Here is a 17182-nt window from a genome sequence, read left to right as displayed (position 1 = left end):
ATCTATAGTGTGTTCTTCCAGATGCTGTGGGGGAACAGACTGAACCCCATCAAGAGGAATGATACCTATCTATCCAGGAGGGAGGGTGGCTTAGGTATGGTTACCCCGTTCTTTTCTTTTCACTGCTATTTCTCAAGTGTAACATTGGTAGTATGCTTGCAGTGGAACCTCCTGGATCTCCTGGATGGGCAGGCATGTTTAGATCTTGGTTTAGGCCTTTTCTGCGACTTTGGGAAGAAGGTGGCCAAGTGAAGAATCTTAGGGGTCATCATGGTCAGCTTTCAGCCTATGTAGTTCCGTGTCTGAAGTTTCTGCGGCAGTGGCGACTGTCGGCTGAAGATCCCAGATCCGCTCCGAGGAAAGTCCTTATGAGCCGAGTCTTGAGCGAAGTCTTTCATGACCCACTGGGATTGCCCAGGCCCAATTTTGAGGGAAGGGTTAAGATTAATTAATTTGGCTAGAGTCCCCCTTAAATTCAGGGATCTTGCCTGGTTGTGCTTCCACGGGAGGCTCTATGTTCGGGGCAATTTGAAATTGTGCAGTGGAATGGAATGGGAGGAATGTACAGGTGAGGAGGAGACTATGGACCATTTTCTGCTTCATTGCCCTTTTAACATAGAGGTATACAAACAGGTTGGACGGGCCCTCTGTGTTCCTTTCCTCTCCAGGCTGGGTTATGCTGAGTGGGTGTACGGAGCATTCAATACTGGTGGGGGCTTTTGTTTGGATACACTATTTTTAGTTAGCTTACTATTCTGACCTTCTAGGAGTCCTGGGACCAGCCTGGACCTTTCCACTCACCACATAGAGGAAGGCTGCCAGGATCAAGGCTTTCAGAACGGCCTCCATGTTCAACGGGAACTGGAAGATGACCTGAGAAGACTTCCCTTCCTTCTCCTTGGTGATCAAAGCCACAGGCTGAGAGCCGTCCATGCCAAGTATCTGAGGGGTAGAAGGAGATTACATTAAAGATGAACTGCGGGCAGATAGAAAAGATACACATCAATGCAGCTGTTTGTTTTTATTGATTTCAGTCTTGCACAATTTTACCGGCTCCTCTACTGTACTGAAATTACTTACTCTGTTTTCACTGCATATTGTGAGCTTCTCACAATGTGCATTAGAAGCTACAGAAAGTCAGATAAAGTCAGTGTAATTTCCTGACTGGAGGACATAAAGCATAATTTAGCCCTTTCCTCCCCACCCAGATTGTCCTTAGCCCACCCTTCTCATTTGTTGGTGTTAATTTAATAAAAGATGGATTATTGCTTCTGAAGTCTATGTATATTTTGTATTTTTTGTATGCAGGCAGCAAGCTGAAATTTGTAGCTTATATATACAGTATCTCAGAAAAGTGAGTACACCCCTCACATTTTTGTAAATATTTTATTATATCTTTTCATGTGACAACACTGAAGAAATTACACTTTGCTACAATGTAAAGTAGTGAGTATACAGCTTGTATAATAGTGTACATTTGCTGTCCCCTCAAAATAACTCAACACACAGCCATTAATGTCTAAACCACTGGCAACAAAAGTGAGTACACCCCTAAGTGATAATGTCCAAATTGGGCCCAAAGTATCAATATTTTGTGTGGCCACCATTATTTTCCAGCACTGCCTTACCCTCTTGGGCATGGAGTTCACCAGAGCTTCACAGGCTGCCACTGGAGTCCTCTTCCATTCCTCCATGATGTCATCACAGAGCTGGTGGATGTTAGAGAACTTGTGCTCCTCCACCTTCCGTTTGAGGATGCCCCACAGATGCTCAATAGAGTTTAGGTCTGGAGACATGCTTGACCAGTCCATCACCTTTACCCTCAGTTTCTTTAGCAAGGCAGTGGTCGACTTGTAGGTGTGTTTGGGGTCGTTATCATGTTGGAATACTGCCCTGCGACCCAGTCTCCGAAGAGAGGGGATCATGCTCTGCTTCAGTATGTCACAGTACATGTTGGCATTCATGGTTCACTCAATGATCTGTAGCTCCCCAGTGCCGGCAGCACTTAAGCAGCCCCAGACCATGACACTCCCACCACCATGCTTGACTGTAGGCAAGACACACTTGTCTTTGTACTCCTCACCTGGTTGCCACTACACACGCTTGACACCATCTGAACCAAAAACGTTTATCTTGGTCTTATCAGACCACAGTACATGGTTCCAGTAATCCATGCCCTTGGTCTACTTGTCTTCAGCAAACTGTTTGTGGGCTTTCTTGTGCATCATCTTTAGAAGAGGCTTTCTTCTGGGATGACAGCCATGCAGTCAAATTGGATGCAGTGTGCGGCGTATGGTCCGAGCACTGACAGTCTGACCCCCCCACCCCTTCAACCTCTGCAGCAATGCTGGCAGCACTCATAGATCTATTTTCCAAAGACAACCTCTGGATATGATGCTGAGCACGTGCACTCAACTTCTTTGGTTGACCATGACCAGGCCTTTTCTGAGTGGAACCAGTCCTGTTAAACCGCTGTATGGTCTTGGCCACCGTGCTTCAGCTCAATTTCAGGGTCTTGGCAATCTTCTTATAGCCTAGGCCATCTTTATGTAGAGCAACAATTCTTTTTTTCAGATCCTCAAAGAGTTCTTTGTCATGAGGTGCCATGTTGATCCTCCAGTATGAGAGAGTGAGAGCGATAACACCAAATGTAACACACCTGCTCCCCATTCATACCTGAGACCTTGTAACACTAATGAGTCACATGACACCGGGGAGGGAAAATGGCTAATTGGACCCAATTTGGACATTTTCACTTAGGGGTGTACTCACTTTTGTTGCCAGTGGTTTAGACATTAATGGCTGTGTGTTGAGTTATTTTGAGGGGACAGCAAATTTACACTGTTATAAAAGCTGTACACTCACTACTTTACATTGTAGCAAAGTGTCATTTCTTCAGTGTTGTCACATGAAAAGATATAATAAAATATTTACAAAAATGTGAGGGGTGTACTCACTTTTGTGAGATGTGTCGTATATACCGTATATATTGTGGGAGATTAGCTCGGTGGCGGGTATGGATGACCCCTTGAGGGGGTTTGTTTACACAGGGAGATAGCTGAGAAGTGGTTGCAAACAGTTTGGTTTATTCATGCAATTTTCTTCACCAGACTGCAAGCGTCAAAAACATCAAAATAAAATAAAACACAAAATAAATCCTTGCCACTGTGGGCGGCTACCTTCGCACACACAGGAACCTATCTAAGGAAGTCTGTCTCCAACCTACTGTTGGGCAGACTTTGCTGATCCTACAGCAGACACTCAATAGCCCATGTTTTTCTCTTCACACAACAAATGTCCATTGAACATGTCCCATTACTCTTCACATAGAACACATTCCTTTGTTTGTCTCTTCACATAGCAACCATTCCTTTGCTTGTCTCTTCACATAGCAAACAGTTCATTTATTTCTTTCCACATAGAAATAGTCCAAGACCTCACCTTGAGTAGTCTTCAGTCTTAATTAATTTCCCCTTCACACAGGAAATGTTCATTGGTTTCTTTTCACATACATTTGGAAGGATTGGGAAACAGAGATTTCGGGCACAAGAGTTTTGTTAAAAAGATTTCTTTTATTCAACACAAAACTAAATATTTTAAAATCATAGAAAAATACAGGCAAATAATTGTGTATTAAGGACACAGTGAGACCACACAACAATGGTCTATGTTGTACAATATCTCAGTGCATAGAACTTATAAAAGTCGATTTACATACAGTTCAAAGTACAAGATCATTAATAGTCATATAATCCTTGGAAACGTATTGTTTGATATCAGAAGAAACGCCGACGGACACCCAAGCAGTATGGTGCCGGTCAGCGGGGTCGACTGAAAGTATAAGTTAACATTCACCATGTAATATATGACCTTTGCTCGACATGTTTCGCTTTCTTAGACAAAAAAGCTTCATCTGGAGCATATCATTTCTTTTGTCTGTACATATAGTAATCAGGCACATATCTCAATTTCCATAGAGAATTCTTTAACGAGGAGGACTGTGCGTTTTGGGAAGCTCAGAAAGGCAATGTATAGTGACATAGTAGTGAGGGTAGTCACTCCATGTCTCATATCAAACTTAGGAAGGACCAGAGCTTAAATGTAGGGAGCGTGTCTCCTCTGCTTGTATGTCGGCCCTTGCCACGCTGTTCCCAGCTTCCGCACAGTCCTCACCGGATGGGGAACCTCCACCATGGTGCGGAAGCTGGGAACAGCGTGGCAAGGGCCGACATACAAGCAGAGGAGACACGCTCCCTACATTTAAGCTCTGGTCCTTCCTAAGTTTGATATGAGACATGGAGTGACTACCCTCACTACTATGTCACTATACATTGCCTTTTTTGAGCTTCCCAAAACGCACAGTCCTCCTCGTTAAAGAATTCTCTATGGAAATTGAGATATGTGCCTGATTACTATATGTACAGACAAAAGAAATGATATGCTCCAGATGAAGCTTTTTTGTCTAAGAAAGCGAAACATGTCGAGCAAAGGTCATATATTACATGGTGAATGTTAACTTATACTTTCAGTCGACCCCGCTGACCGGCACCATACTGCTTGGGTGTCCGTCGGCGTTTCTTCTGATATCAAACAATACGTTTCCAAGGATTATATGACTATTAATGATCTTGTACTTTGAACTGTATGTAAATCGACTTTTATAAGTTCTATGCACTGAGATATTGTACAACATAGACCATTGTTGTGTGGTCTCACTGTGTCCTTAATACACAATTATTTGCCTGTATTTTTCTATGATTTTAAAATATTTAGTTTTGTGTTGAATAAAAGAAATCTTTTTAACAAAACTCTTGTGCCCGAAATCTCTGTTTCCCAATCCTTCCAAATGTAATTGATCAATTGAGGATAGGGGCACACCCTAAATTGGATACGTCATGGCCAAGATGGCTGCTATCTGTGGACACATGACTTGTAAAATAATTCTTTCTTTTCACATAGAAACGATCCTTGAGTAGTCTTCACACTTGTTACCCTCCTCAGCGCACATCGCTCCAGGAGGTCTTCTCCATGCTCACACAGCTTCGGGAGGCACACATCTGACTGTCCTCCTCTACCCACACGGCGTCAGGAGGCAGCAATCCTTCTCCCATGCCCACACGGCGTCGGGAGGCATACATCTGACTGTCCTCCTCTCCCCAGCTCACACAGCGTCAGGAGGCAGCAATCCTTAGACTTCCTTTGGACAAATTATAGAGGCCTTAACTTCCTCATTCCGAACAGCTGAAGGCCTTTCAACTTCCTTAAGCCGTCCTGGCTACCTTTTCAGCCGACACCCTATAGTAATTGGTGAACTTTCTAAACCAGGTGGAAATGTATCTCCTGTCTGTGACTACATCCACAGATTTACCTGACTTCCTGTCACAATATATATATATAACATTTAGTTCCCACAGTACAATGGGTTATTTAAAGGGCCAGCACTGCAGTAATTGTCTCCTTTCAAGCAGGCTGTCTGTCAGTGAAATCGTAGATAAAGTCGTACGGAGTTAGGAGGAGTCGCTACTCTGATTTGTGTGTGTAAGCTTTTGCTTGAGCTTTACCCAAGAGAAAGTAAGGAGGAACTGAAAAGCAAGAATACAAAATATTTGTACATGATATTTCATCATTACATTTACAGTCAGCATGTGGCACTGTATGTCACATATCAACTTGTCTGTTATTAGCTGCTGTGTTGCAAAAGCCTGTTGTCTACAAAGCTCAACAGTTCAAGATCAAAAATAAACACAGGAATGGGTAAGTCAGAGCAGTGCCCTTATGTTTATCTCCGTATGACTCAGTCCAAGGTTTTCAGCAAGAGATAGCCTGTCTGAGAGATATGGGGGAGGAGCCAGTGCTCGGACTCATTGGTATGTATGAGTATAAATTTTAGATTGAGATTCTGCTTCTAGTTCCCTTCCGCTGCCCAACCCAGTAAAAGCCTCACCTCAATAGTACTGTCATTTTTGGATCCAACAGATACAGGCAGTTTGGCGCTGAACACCGGCTCTCTGTTACCTCTCTCAATGGAAACATTCATATTGCTGGAGGAGGTGACGATCCTGACAATCCCGATGTGGTGAGAAGGCTGAGCACTAACATTCAGCTGGGGGGAGGAAGCATAATATACCAATATAATATAATTTAATATTATAACATAACAATACCATAACATAATATAACATAACAATGTAACAGAACAATATAGCAATGACATAATTTAACAACAATAACATAACAATATAGCAATATATACCAATATAACATAAATTAAAGTGTGCAGTCCTGCTAGTTTGCTTTCTGCTCCCCAGCCTGTAACCCAGTTACAGGATTTTTTGTGGGGGGGGAAAGCACCGATTTTTATTGGTACTCTCCCACATCTGCAATCCTCATCTAGGTGAGGATGGCGTCTCTTGCCCTGCTGTCTCCTGGGACACGTCACATGTCACAGGACACTGCAGGATCATGCTGGGTGAGTTTGTGCATGCGCAATGGGGAGCCAGTTGTGGGTCCTCTGGAAGTCACAGCTGGCTCCTGTATGCAAGATGGCGGCACTAGACCCCAGCCACTGACCCCAGGTACCTGCTTTGTAGCTGCTGACTTTTTAAAAAAAACAAAAAAGCAAACTGAATTTTCTCTTTAATATTATAACAAAAAAATATACATAACAATATAACATAACTATAATAAAATATAAGAATACAGCAATACCATAACAACAATATAACATAATACATACACAGTTCATACTGTATATATAACAATATGACATAACTTTCATATGAAAGGAAACCTGAACTGAGAGAGTATGGAAGTCCCCATTGCTGACCTCTTCTTCTGAAAATATCATTTGACTTGGCTGTCATGCTGATCCATAAAACGTGAAGCTTGGTGTTGGTGCACCCGATACAGCACATCAATGTACAGGTGACTTACATAGGGAGGGGGAAGTGAAGGGGTTAAAGAGAGGATGGAGATGAGATGTACAGAGGAGAAAGAGTAATGCTGGCCATATAGTAACCGCAAAATCGCTCGAAAATCTGTCATTTGGTCCCATCATTCGTTTTTCGTCCAGTTAATGGGCACAAATAGAAAATGTTTTTTAACTTTTCAGAGCCGAAAAATCAAAGGAACAGTTTGGAAAATTTTGCAGAACGAATGATAAATTGAAAGGTTGATGTGTTTCTCGGCCGAACTGTTTGCACTCGGCATATGTGACAAATTGAATGAAAAACGTCCATTGAACGATTTATATTTTTCGGCTAGTGTATGGCCAGCTTTAAAAAAAGCACAAAGATCCCAAAACAAGTACATTTCCTCACTATTATTCGGATGCTGCTATCCCCTTCATTCATTTATTTTGTTCATTGATAAAGTATCATTCCAGTCATTTTTTAGGAGGATGTAGGGAGCACAAATGTGGAAGCATTGGTTTGTAAAGGGGCTGTAATTGCAACTACTGTATCTCTTGCAATCTCATGTAACATGACTGCAGTCCCTGACCAACTCCTGTAGTATGTCCTCAATATCTCATCATCTCCTGTAGCGGGTTTACTGTCTTTGACCATCTCCTATAGTATGTCTGCAGTATCTGACCATCTCCTGTAGTATAAAATAGTGAAATGACACTCGCGCCAAAAAACGTGTGTGCAAAACTAAATATGTGACCAAAGGACTGCTGCTGCGAACAACCCAAAGTGGTGTGCAATGAGAATGAATGTAATACAAGTATTACCCACAACGCATGTCCTGGGAAAAGAATAGTTAAGTACCTGTGGTAGGTGGTGTATTGAACCGAAATAACTGATGCTAAAATGTGTTGCAAAGAAAACAATTGCTCATAAATGCGTGCTGGATAGCCTCTCAGCTACCTGTCCCTATTAACTAGATTGAAGCTACCTAGCTTCCGAAGACATCACACATTGATGACGAAACGCGTCAAGCTGAGACACTCGTAGCCTCATTTTAGTGGTACCTGGAACGCAAACCACATACTACCCGGAAGCTCCGCGATACAGGTGAGCGGACTGTCTTTGGCGTCCTTAGCTGGCTTCCCTCCCCAGTAGTGCCCTGAGCGATTCCCATCTTTTATGCGAATACAGTTGTACCACCAACGTATTTTTTTTTACCAAAAACTTGGCTGTTTTGAATCCTTTTAAGTGCAGAGGATGGGTTTGGGGTCTTTTAGACCCACAAATTCCTCCACAACTGTACCTGTGAAAAAATAAATAAAAAATTTTAAATGTTTTTTTGAAGAAATTTTTGGGGTTTGTTCTAATTCCTGTTTTATTCTGTAGTTTATTTAGAATTTTTGTGTCCTTTTATTTTCTTTTTACATATTCTGTTATACAGTATTCTTTTTAACATTTAAATGATGAACCAGAAACCTTAAGAGACATAGCTGAGCGCTGGAGCGAGTGTGGCGTAAAACCAAATCCCAGCATGTATTCACCCAATGTAAATCTGCCTTCTTAAAATACAATTCCTCCCTCAATGCTGCCAAACAAGCCTACTTCGTCATTCTCATTAATATTCTATCTTCTAGTCCTCGTCGTCTCTTCTCTACTTTTAACTCTCTACTTTCTTCACAACTACCTCCACCCAGAAACTTACTCACTGCTCACGAGATTGCTAATCACTTCAAAAACAAGATTAATGCAATTCGTAGGGACATCTCCACTGCACAGACATCTAACCCACTTACCATACCCTGTACAAATCCGCTCTCAACACTCTCCTCTTTTGACTTTGCTACTACCTAATAGGTCTCTAAAGTTTTCTCAGAAGCCTGCCTTACCACCTGTCCCCTGGATCCTGTTCCCTCATATCTACTACGGTCACTCTTCTTCTATCTTATGCTCCCTCACTCACATCTTCAATCTCTCCCTCTCTACAGGCACCTTTCCCTCCCCTCTAAAACATGCCCTGATCCACCCAGTACTTAAAAAACCCTCACTGGACCCCACCAGCCTGAACAACTTAAGACCCATCTCCTTGCTCCTGTTTGCATCAAAACTTTTAGAATACTTAGAGCCGGTTCACACTGCCGCGACCATAAGTCGCCCCATGTCGGAGCGACTTTTTACCGCGACTTTACTGCAACTTTACTGTGACTTTACTGCGACTTTACCGCGACTTCAGCGCGACTTGTGAAATATTTTGCGCGACTTATATAACAGACGACTTTGTATTTGGCCAATCAGAATATGATGTGTTGTGAATTCCCCTTTTTATTTATTTTTTTACTCATTTCTTCATTGCCCACCAGTGCCACGTATCAGTGCCTCGTATCAGTGTCCACCAGTGCCACGAATCAGTGTCCTCCAGTGCCACGTATCAGTGCCACGTATCAGTGCCACGTATCAGTGTCCACCAGTGCCACGTATCAGTGCCACGAATCAGTGTCCACCAGTGCCACATATCAGTGCCACGAATCAGTGTCCTCCAGTGCCACGTATCAGTGTCCACCAGTGGCACGTATCAATGCCACGAATCAGTGTCCACCAGTGCCACATATCAGTGCCACGAATCAGTGTCCACCAGTGCCACGTATCAGTGCCACAAATCAGTGCCACAAATCAGTGTCCACCAGTGCCACGAATCAGTGTCCACCAGTGCCACATATCAGTGCCACGTATCAGTGCCACGAATCAGTGTCCACCAGTGGCACGTATCAGTGCCATGTATCAGTGCCACATATCAGTGCCACGAATCAGTGTCCACCAGTGCCACTCACACAGACCAAGCAGAGATAATGGACTATATATACCATTACATATATACCATATAGGCATTGCTGCAATTCGGGGAATGCCTGGCTAATCTCTTTCTTCTTCCTGGAAAGTCTGATAACAAGTCGCTTCAATTAAGATAAGGAGGCGACTCCCATTGAAGTATATGGGACAAGTCGGATCACAGGTCGCCTCAAAGTAGTACAGGACCCTTTTCTGAAGTCAGAGCGACTTCAGTAGTGCCAATTAAGACGGCACTGATTGATTAACATTGCTTTTGTCATGTCAAGCGACCTGGGGCGACCTGGGGCGACACAAGTCGCCTCAAAAGTCGCGCTAGTGTGAATGGGCTCTGAGTCTACAACCGTCTTAGCTCCTACCTCACTGACAACAACCTTCTTGACCCCTTACAGTCCAGCTTTCACTTACTACACTCCACTGCCCTACTGAAACTCACTAATGATCTAGTAACTGCTAAAACCAATGGCAACTATTCCATACTTATACTACTCGACCTCTCTGCAGCCTTTGAAACTGTTGACCATCCCCTCCTCTTCAAAAACTCCACTCTCTTGGCCTTCAAGACTCGGCTCTCTCCTGGTTTTCCTCCTACCATTTACAGCACTCCTTTAGTGTTACCTATAACTCTGTTTCCTCCTCTCCACTTCCTCTTTCTGTAGGGGTACCTCAAGGTTCTGTCCTCAGACCCCTTCTCTTCTCCATCTATACCTCCTCCCTTGGTTAGTTAATAAACTCCCATGGCTTCCAGTACCACCTCTAGGTTGACGACACACAAATCATCTCTCTATTCCTCACCTCACACCTTCAATCTCCTCTCGCATTACTAACTTACCAACTGATATATCAGCATGGATGTCACACCACCTTACATAGTTACATAGTTACATAGTAGGTGAGGTTGAATAAAGACAATAGTCCATCCAGTTCAACCTGTGTAGGTATGTGTGGCCGTAATCATCTCCCATACCCCTGAATGTTCTGATCCTTGAGATGTACATCTAAGATTTTTTTGAAAGCCACCATACTTCCCGCAGAAACCACCTCTTGTGGTAGAGAATTCCACAATCCTGTAGCCCTAACAGTAAAGATAGAGAAGAGTGACCAGCGCTACGGATTGTAATATATGGTGGGAGGGTGAAAAAACAAAAGGTGTAAGCTGCCCCAATCAAACCTTAGGTGAAGGTGAAGAGTGATAAATAAAAGTGTGACGATTGGTGTTGGCGCTACCTTTAAAATATAAATAAAATCATATACAATGCCCCAAATAACGTGAATGGGGGTATGAGGTATAGTGACCCACAAATAGTGAAGTGTGCTAAAGTAGTAGTATAGTATAAGTGAGAGTCTAAAAAAAAGGTAACAAGGTGTTTATTCATATGAATCCAAACATAAATCAATAAACCAAAAAAAAGATAAAATAAACAAATGCTGTTAGAATAGTTAACCCATTACCACAAGGTGTGTGAACAGGTTACAAATATAAATAAACGTGCCACACAGAGTGTGATTAGATGCTGAAAGGATGTTAGTATGTAAAGTCCACGAGTGGCCACTGGGTGGCGTTTTTGATGATACAACCTGTATGATGATATGTGGGGGGTTCCTCTTCGTGGTGGGGAGCAATCATGAGCCGGTGGCGGATGCCCTAGATGCTCATACAAGAAGAAGAAAGCCCCATGGTAAATAGATGAATCATACAGTCAGAAACAAGGCGTAGATAACTCACTCGTTAGATGATCGAGATCAGAAACACAGTGCGCGCCGGGATGCTTCCGCGTTCCACGGCCGACAACCGGAAGTGACGTTTGACGTCGGGGACTCCGCCCTACACGTTTCGTCACAATGACGTCAACTTGAGCGGCCGCTCCAGTTGACGTCATTGTGACGAAACGTGTAGGGCGGAGTCCCCGACGTCAAACGTCACTTCCGGTTGTCGGCCGTGGAACGCGGAAGCATCCCGGCGCGCACTGTGTTTCTGATCTCGATTATCTAACGAGTGAGTTATCTACGCCTTGTTTCTGACTGTATGATTCATCTATTTACCATGGGGCTTTCTTCTTCTTGTATGAGCATCTCGGGCATCCGCCACCGGCTCATGATTGCTCCCCACCACGAAGAGGAACCCCCCACATATCATCATACAGGTTGTATCATCAAAAACGCCACCCAGTGGCCACTCGTGGACTTTACATACTAACATCCTTTCAGCATCTAATCACACTCTGTGTGGCACGTTTATTTATATTTGTAACCTGTTCACACACCTTGTGGTAATGGGTTAACTATTCTAACGGCATTTGTTTATTTTATCTTTTTTTTGGTTTATTGATTTATGTTTGGATTCATATGAATAAACACCTTGTTACCTTTTTTTTAGACTCTCACTTATACTATACTACTACTTTAGCACACTTCACTATTTGTGGGTCACTATACCTCATACCCCCATTCACGTTATTTGGGGCATTGTATATGATTTTATTTATATTTTAAAGGTAGCTCCAACACCAATCGTCACACTTTTATTTATCTAACAGTAAAGAACCCCCCACGTTGCCTGAGGTTAAAACGCTTCTCCTCTAATCGCATTGTATGCCCCCGAGTCCTCATGCAATCCCTTTGACTGAATAGCTGTTTTTCTATGCCGAGATCACTATTGAGATATTTATAAATTGCTATCATGTCCCCCCTCAGGCGTCTCTTCTCCAGGGAGAATAAATCAAGCGATTGCAGATGCTCTTCATAATTAGGGTCCTCCAATCCCCTAATTAGTTTAGTTGCCCTTCTCTGGACTCTCTAGCTCCAACACATCCCTCCTGAGGACTGGCGACCAGAACTGGACAGAATACTCCAGATGTGGTCGGACCAGAGTTTTATAAACCTCCTCAAACTCAATCTTTCTAAAACTGAGTTCATAATGTTTCCTCCAGCCCATGCCCCCCTGACTTCTCCATGAAGATCAATAATACATCCATCAGTCCCTCATGCCAGGGTGCTAGGTGTAATCCTGGACCCTGACCTGTCCTTTCAGCCCCAAATCCAATCACTGTCCAAATCTTGCAGACTTTACCTCTGGAAAATCTCCAACATACACCCATTTCTAACCGTTGACACCACTAAGCAACTTATGCACTCTCTTGTTATCTCTCTCAACTCCCTCCTTATTGGCCCACCTCTCTGCAAGCTATCCTCTTCAGTCTATCATGAATGCTGATGCCAGACTCGTTCACCTTACCAACCATTCAGTGTCCGCCACTCCTCTCTGTCAATCTCTCCACTGGCTTCCCATTGCCCATTGAATAAAATTCAAAACACTAACAATAACATACAAAGTCATTTACAATTCTGCCCCTAGCTAGATCACCAATCGTATCTCTAAATATCACCCAAAACGTCCTCTCCGCTCCTCCCAAGACCTTATGCTCTCTAGCTCCCTTGTCTCCTTCTCACATGCTCATCTCTAGGACTTCTCCAGTGCCTTTCCCATCCTCTGGAACTCACTACCCCAATCTGTCTGGTTATCTCCTACTCTGTCCACTTTTAGGCGATCCCTGAAAACTCATCTCTTCAGGGAGGCCTATTCTGCCTCCAGCTAACAACCAAATCTTCTACTTCCCTCATCAGTTCATCCCTCACAGTAACTAACTTATGTTTCACCAGCCCCTCCCTCTTGATTGTAAGCTCGCAGGAACAGGCCTCCTCTAACCCTCCTGTATTGAATTGTATTGTTGGTGTATTGTCTCCCTTTATGATGTAAAGCACTGCGCAAACTGTTGGCGCTATAGGAGTCCTGTATAATAAAAAAAAATAATAATCTCATCATCTCCTGTAGCCTGTTTGAAGTCTCTAAACATCTCCTGTGATATGTCTGCAGTCACTAATTACTTCCTGTAGCATGCCTGCAGTCTCTGACCAACTCCTGCCCCATGTTCTCAGTATGTCATCATCTCCCATTGCATGTTTGCAGTCTCTGGCCATCTCCTGTAGTATGTCACTAGTCTCTGGTCATCTTCAATATTTCTGCAGTCTCTGACTATTTCCTTTGGTGCATCTGCATTCTTTAACCATCTTCTGCAGCATGTTCTCAGTATCTCATCATCTCCTGTTTTATGTCTGTAATCTTGAACCATCTCCTATAGCATGGGTGTCAAACTAAATTTCATCGCAAGCCGCATCACCAGTATGGCTGCCCTTTAAAGGGGCAGTAGAGTCTGGGGTGTGCTAGTTGAGGAGTATGTTCCGAACAGAGTGCAGGATTCCGGACAGGGGCAGCCCATCCATTAGGGGCGCAGGGGTGCCGTCCCCCCTATCCATGCGTCCGGCCCCCTAATCTACATGTGGGGCGCCGGACGCATTGATTCCAATGGGGATTTTCTTTTTCTTTGAAGCACCTGATTAGAGCCAGAGGCTCTAATAGGCTTCAAAATAGGGTGGGTCCAGGGCGCAGGGTACTGCGCCCCAAACCCACCCATTAATATTCGCTATTGTCACACTGACTTTCCTCCCAGCCAATCAGGAAGAGGGCTGTGAGACCCCTTTCCCGATTGGCCAAAAGGAGAAGTGATCTTCCTGGCCAGACAAGGGGCTAGAGGAGGACAGCGGCTCTGCCATCCAGTATTCCCTGGCTCTCGACAGGAGGAAGGCGAAGGTGAGGAGGTAAGGAGGCAGGTGGGCGGGGGAGGAAGGTAGAGTGTTTGTGTGCAATGTCTACTTTACACCTGCTGTGTCTTCAGTAGGGAGGTGGGAAGGAACAATCGCTATCAGCCTCTAGTGGCCAGGTGTCAAACTGGAGTCTGCTGATAACTTGTGCCTCCCAATGCAGAGATAATAGCATTTTCTTCTACCAGGCATTCTTAATCCAAGTAGATAAAACGCCCTGCACTTTTGGAACCCTGGAATGCCAGTTTTAGGGATTTGTTTAGCAAATTGATTATTTAACCCTTTAAAATGTTTAATGTACTTTCAATACTCCTTGTTTTTTTTTTTTTTAAAGCGATTTACTGCTGAATTGGTCATTCTAAAGGGAAAACTGTCTCCTTGGCTGTTTAACATGCCCTTAATTCTATGACATTGTTTGTGCAAAGGTTTAACAGCACTCCAGCAGACTTCTACTTTACTATGGTTTGCCGCCTCCCCCCCCCCCCCCCCCAGCACTAGCCGCCACTGGTTCCCGGAGTTCGATACATACAAGGTGCAGAGTTCAGGAGTGCATTGCATACAGAGTGCAGAGTTCAGGGGTGCGCTGTGTACAGAGTGCAGGGTTTAGGGGTACGCTGAGCAGTGTGCAACCCCAGCTCTCCCACCCCCCTGAAAAGCTGCCTCGCATCTCTACTCTCTTCTATCTGGCCTGGCTCTAGTACTTCCCTGTGTATGCGGCTGTACTACCTGTGTATTCAGCTCTATTACCTCCCTATGTAGGCAGCTCTGCCTCACCTTGCAGGGAGATCATTCTCTCTCTCTCCGATTCTGAAGATCTGTCCCGCAGTGAGTGCATGCAGGGATCTGTTAGATCTGGGATCTGTTGAGTGCAAGGCAGCAGCCAGAGAAAGCTTCTGTGTTTATAAGTGCAGCACTACTCCCTTGGGAGCTGCGTGAAGTGGGTTCCCCTGGGTTACCCATAGCAACAACATGCAAATCCTTAGTACTTTAGGTTCTTGGCTCAGTCAGAAAACAGTCTAGGGAATTTGTTTTTTTGTTGTTTATTGTAGATGGGATGGGAGAAGGGATGAGTGAGATACTCCAACTAGATGAACTATGCACAACTTGAGGACTTCTAGCTATGTTGAATGTGGCAAGGCCACTGCTTCACCTTGCCACAGTAGTGAAGTATAAGATAAGCAAACTATTCAGTGAATCACTCTTCAGGGCCCCGCTTGGTACCCCCTTTGCCCTTACTCTTCAGGGTCACATTTGGCACCCCCTTTTACTCCTTCTAACCGTGTGAGCTGACCATCTATCCTCTGACTTCCCTGAAGTGTTCCCCTTTCCTAGGCGGACCTCTTGGCAAGCCCCCTGGTACTCACAGACACTGTTTTTCCCAATGGACTCTGCCCGCAACTCCACCGTCAGCTTTCCAAGATCCTTTAGGCTCAGCTCCACACCTGGCCCACTAGGCTGACCACCAGTGACCACCTTCCTCAGACAGCAGGAGGAGAGGCAGCAGTCACTCTCCTCCTGGGACTCTGCTACCCGCCAAAGATGCCCTGTCACATGTGCCCTTGGCTTTTATGGTCAATCCAAGGATGCACTGCAGTGGTGCCTTCCCACTGGGACTGCCACAAAAACCCGTTTGTCACTGGCCAGGTTTCCTCCACTGTCCAACAGGCTCCCCTATTGGATACAGTGGGGACACTCCCTCAGACCAAATGACTCACACCTGGACACATGTAACAGGCATACCTAACAGATCAGGCTCCCCTGATAAGCAGAATGGAGCAACAATGCTTTTAACCTAGCACCTATCTAGGAGGGTGCTACATAAGTGACAATGGGGAAAGGGAGCAGAGGGTGAGAGCTGATTGTTCTGGCAGAAAAAATGGGTGCGAGGGCCACACGACAAGGCCTTGTGGGCCTTGTGTTTGACATATGTGTCCTATAGCATGTCTGCAGTCTCTGACCATCTCCTATAATGTTCTTGCCGTCTCTTGTAGGCAGGTGCAATCTGCTTTCTCCGCTGTGACATTCAACCTGAGCACTACTGCAGCTCTAGAGGAAGTCAGGAGAAACTTGGTTTCTCTATGGTTTCCTCGGTCCCCCGGAGCAGAGTTTCGGTTGGCTACACTGCATTCTGGTGACCCTGGTGGCCATCTTGGGTCAAGCAGAGCCTTTAAAGTGCCTGCTCCCAGGTTTCGGTGCACAATGGAGAAGTGGCTAGTGTAAGGAGAGGTTTCCCGTCTGTCAGGGACAGCACCAGCGGTAGGGATAGGTTCCAGAGTAGTAGAGAAAGCATAGGGCCTACATCTACACTTCTGCAATCTCCCACTTGGGTCAGACTGGCCACACCACACTCCACCTCTCTCGCCAGGGGCTGGCTTCAGCCCGGGACGTCTATCGCTACTATCCACAGCAATGACCTGGGAGTTTCCAGGATGGGTGTTCTCCCTGCTGGGTTGTGACTGTTTTGCAAGTTCCTCAGTATACTAGTTTCCACATCTTGGCATCAGTGTCATTACTGCCACCACGCTGCACCTAACCTGACCGTCTACTGCAGTATGTCTGCAGTCTCGATTCATCTCCTGTAACATGTTTGCAGTCTCTGACCATCTCCTGTAACATACACAGTATGCAGTCTCTGACCATCTCCTGTAACATGTTTGCAGTCTCTGATCATCTCCTGTAGCATATCCAAAGCTCCTGGCACCCTTTTGAAGTAAGTCTGCAGTCTCTGACCATCTCCTGCAGCATGGCTGAAGTCTCTGATGGTTTTCTAACAT

The 17182-nt window shown here is 44.7% G+C and overlaps 1 protein-coding gene across 1 annotated transcript in view; it reads right to left on the bottom strand.

The window, feature by feature from the left end:
• LOC309552893 (phospholipid scramblase 3-like) overlaps nt 1–17182 on the bottom strand; it is a gene marked incomplete at its 3' end in the record, with an annotated part of 205367 nt that overhangs the window by 15560 nt on the left and 172625 nt on the right. Inside the window, exon 7 of the mRNA XM_082253801.1 lies at nt 802–942. Within this exon, the coding sequence (XP_082109927.1) occupies nt 802–942 (141 nt within the window). The remainder of the gene's footprint in view (nt 1–801; nt 943–17182) is intronic.

This window comes from Pelophylax lessonae (genome assembly GCF_965119305.1).
Source record: "Pelophylax lessonae genome assembly, chromosome: 4".
NCBI lineage: Eukaryota > Metazoa > Chordata > Amphibia > Anura > Ranidae > Pelophylax > Pelophylax lessonae.
This window is presented reverse-complemented; position numbering and strand designations above follow the sequence as displayed.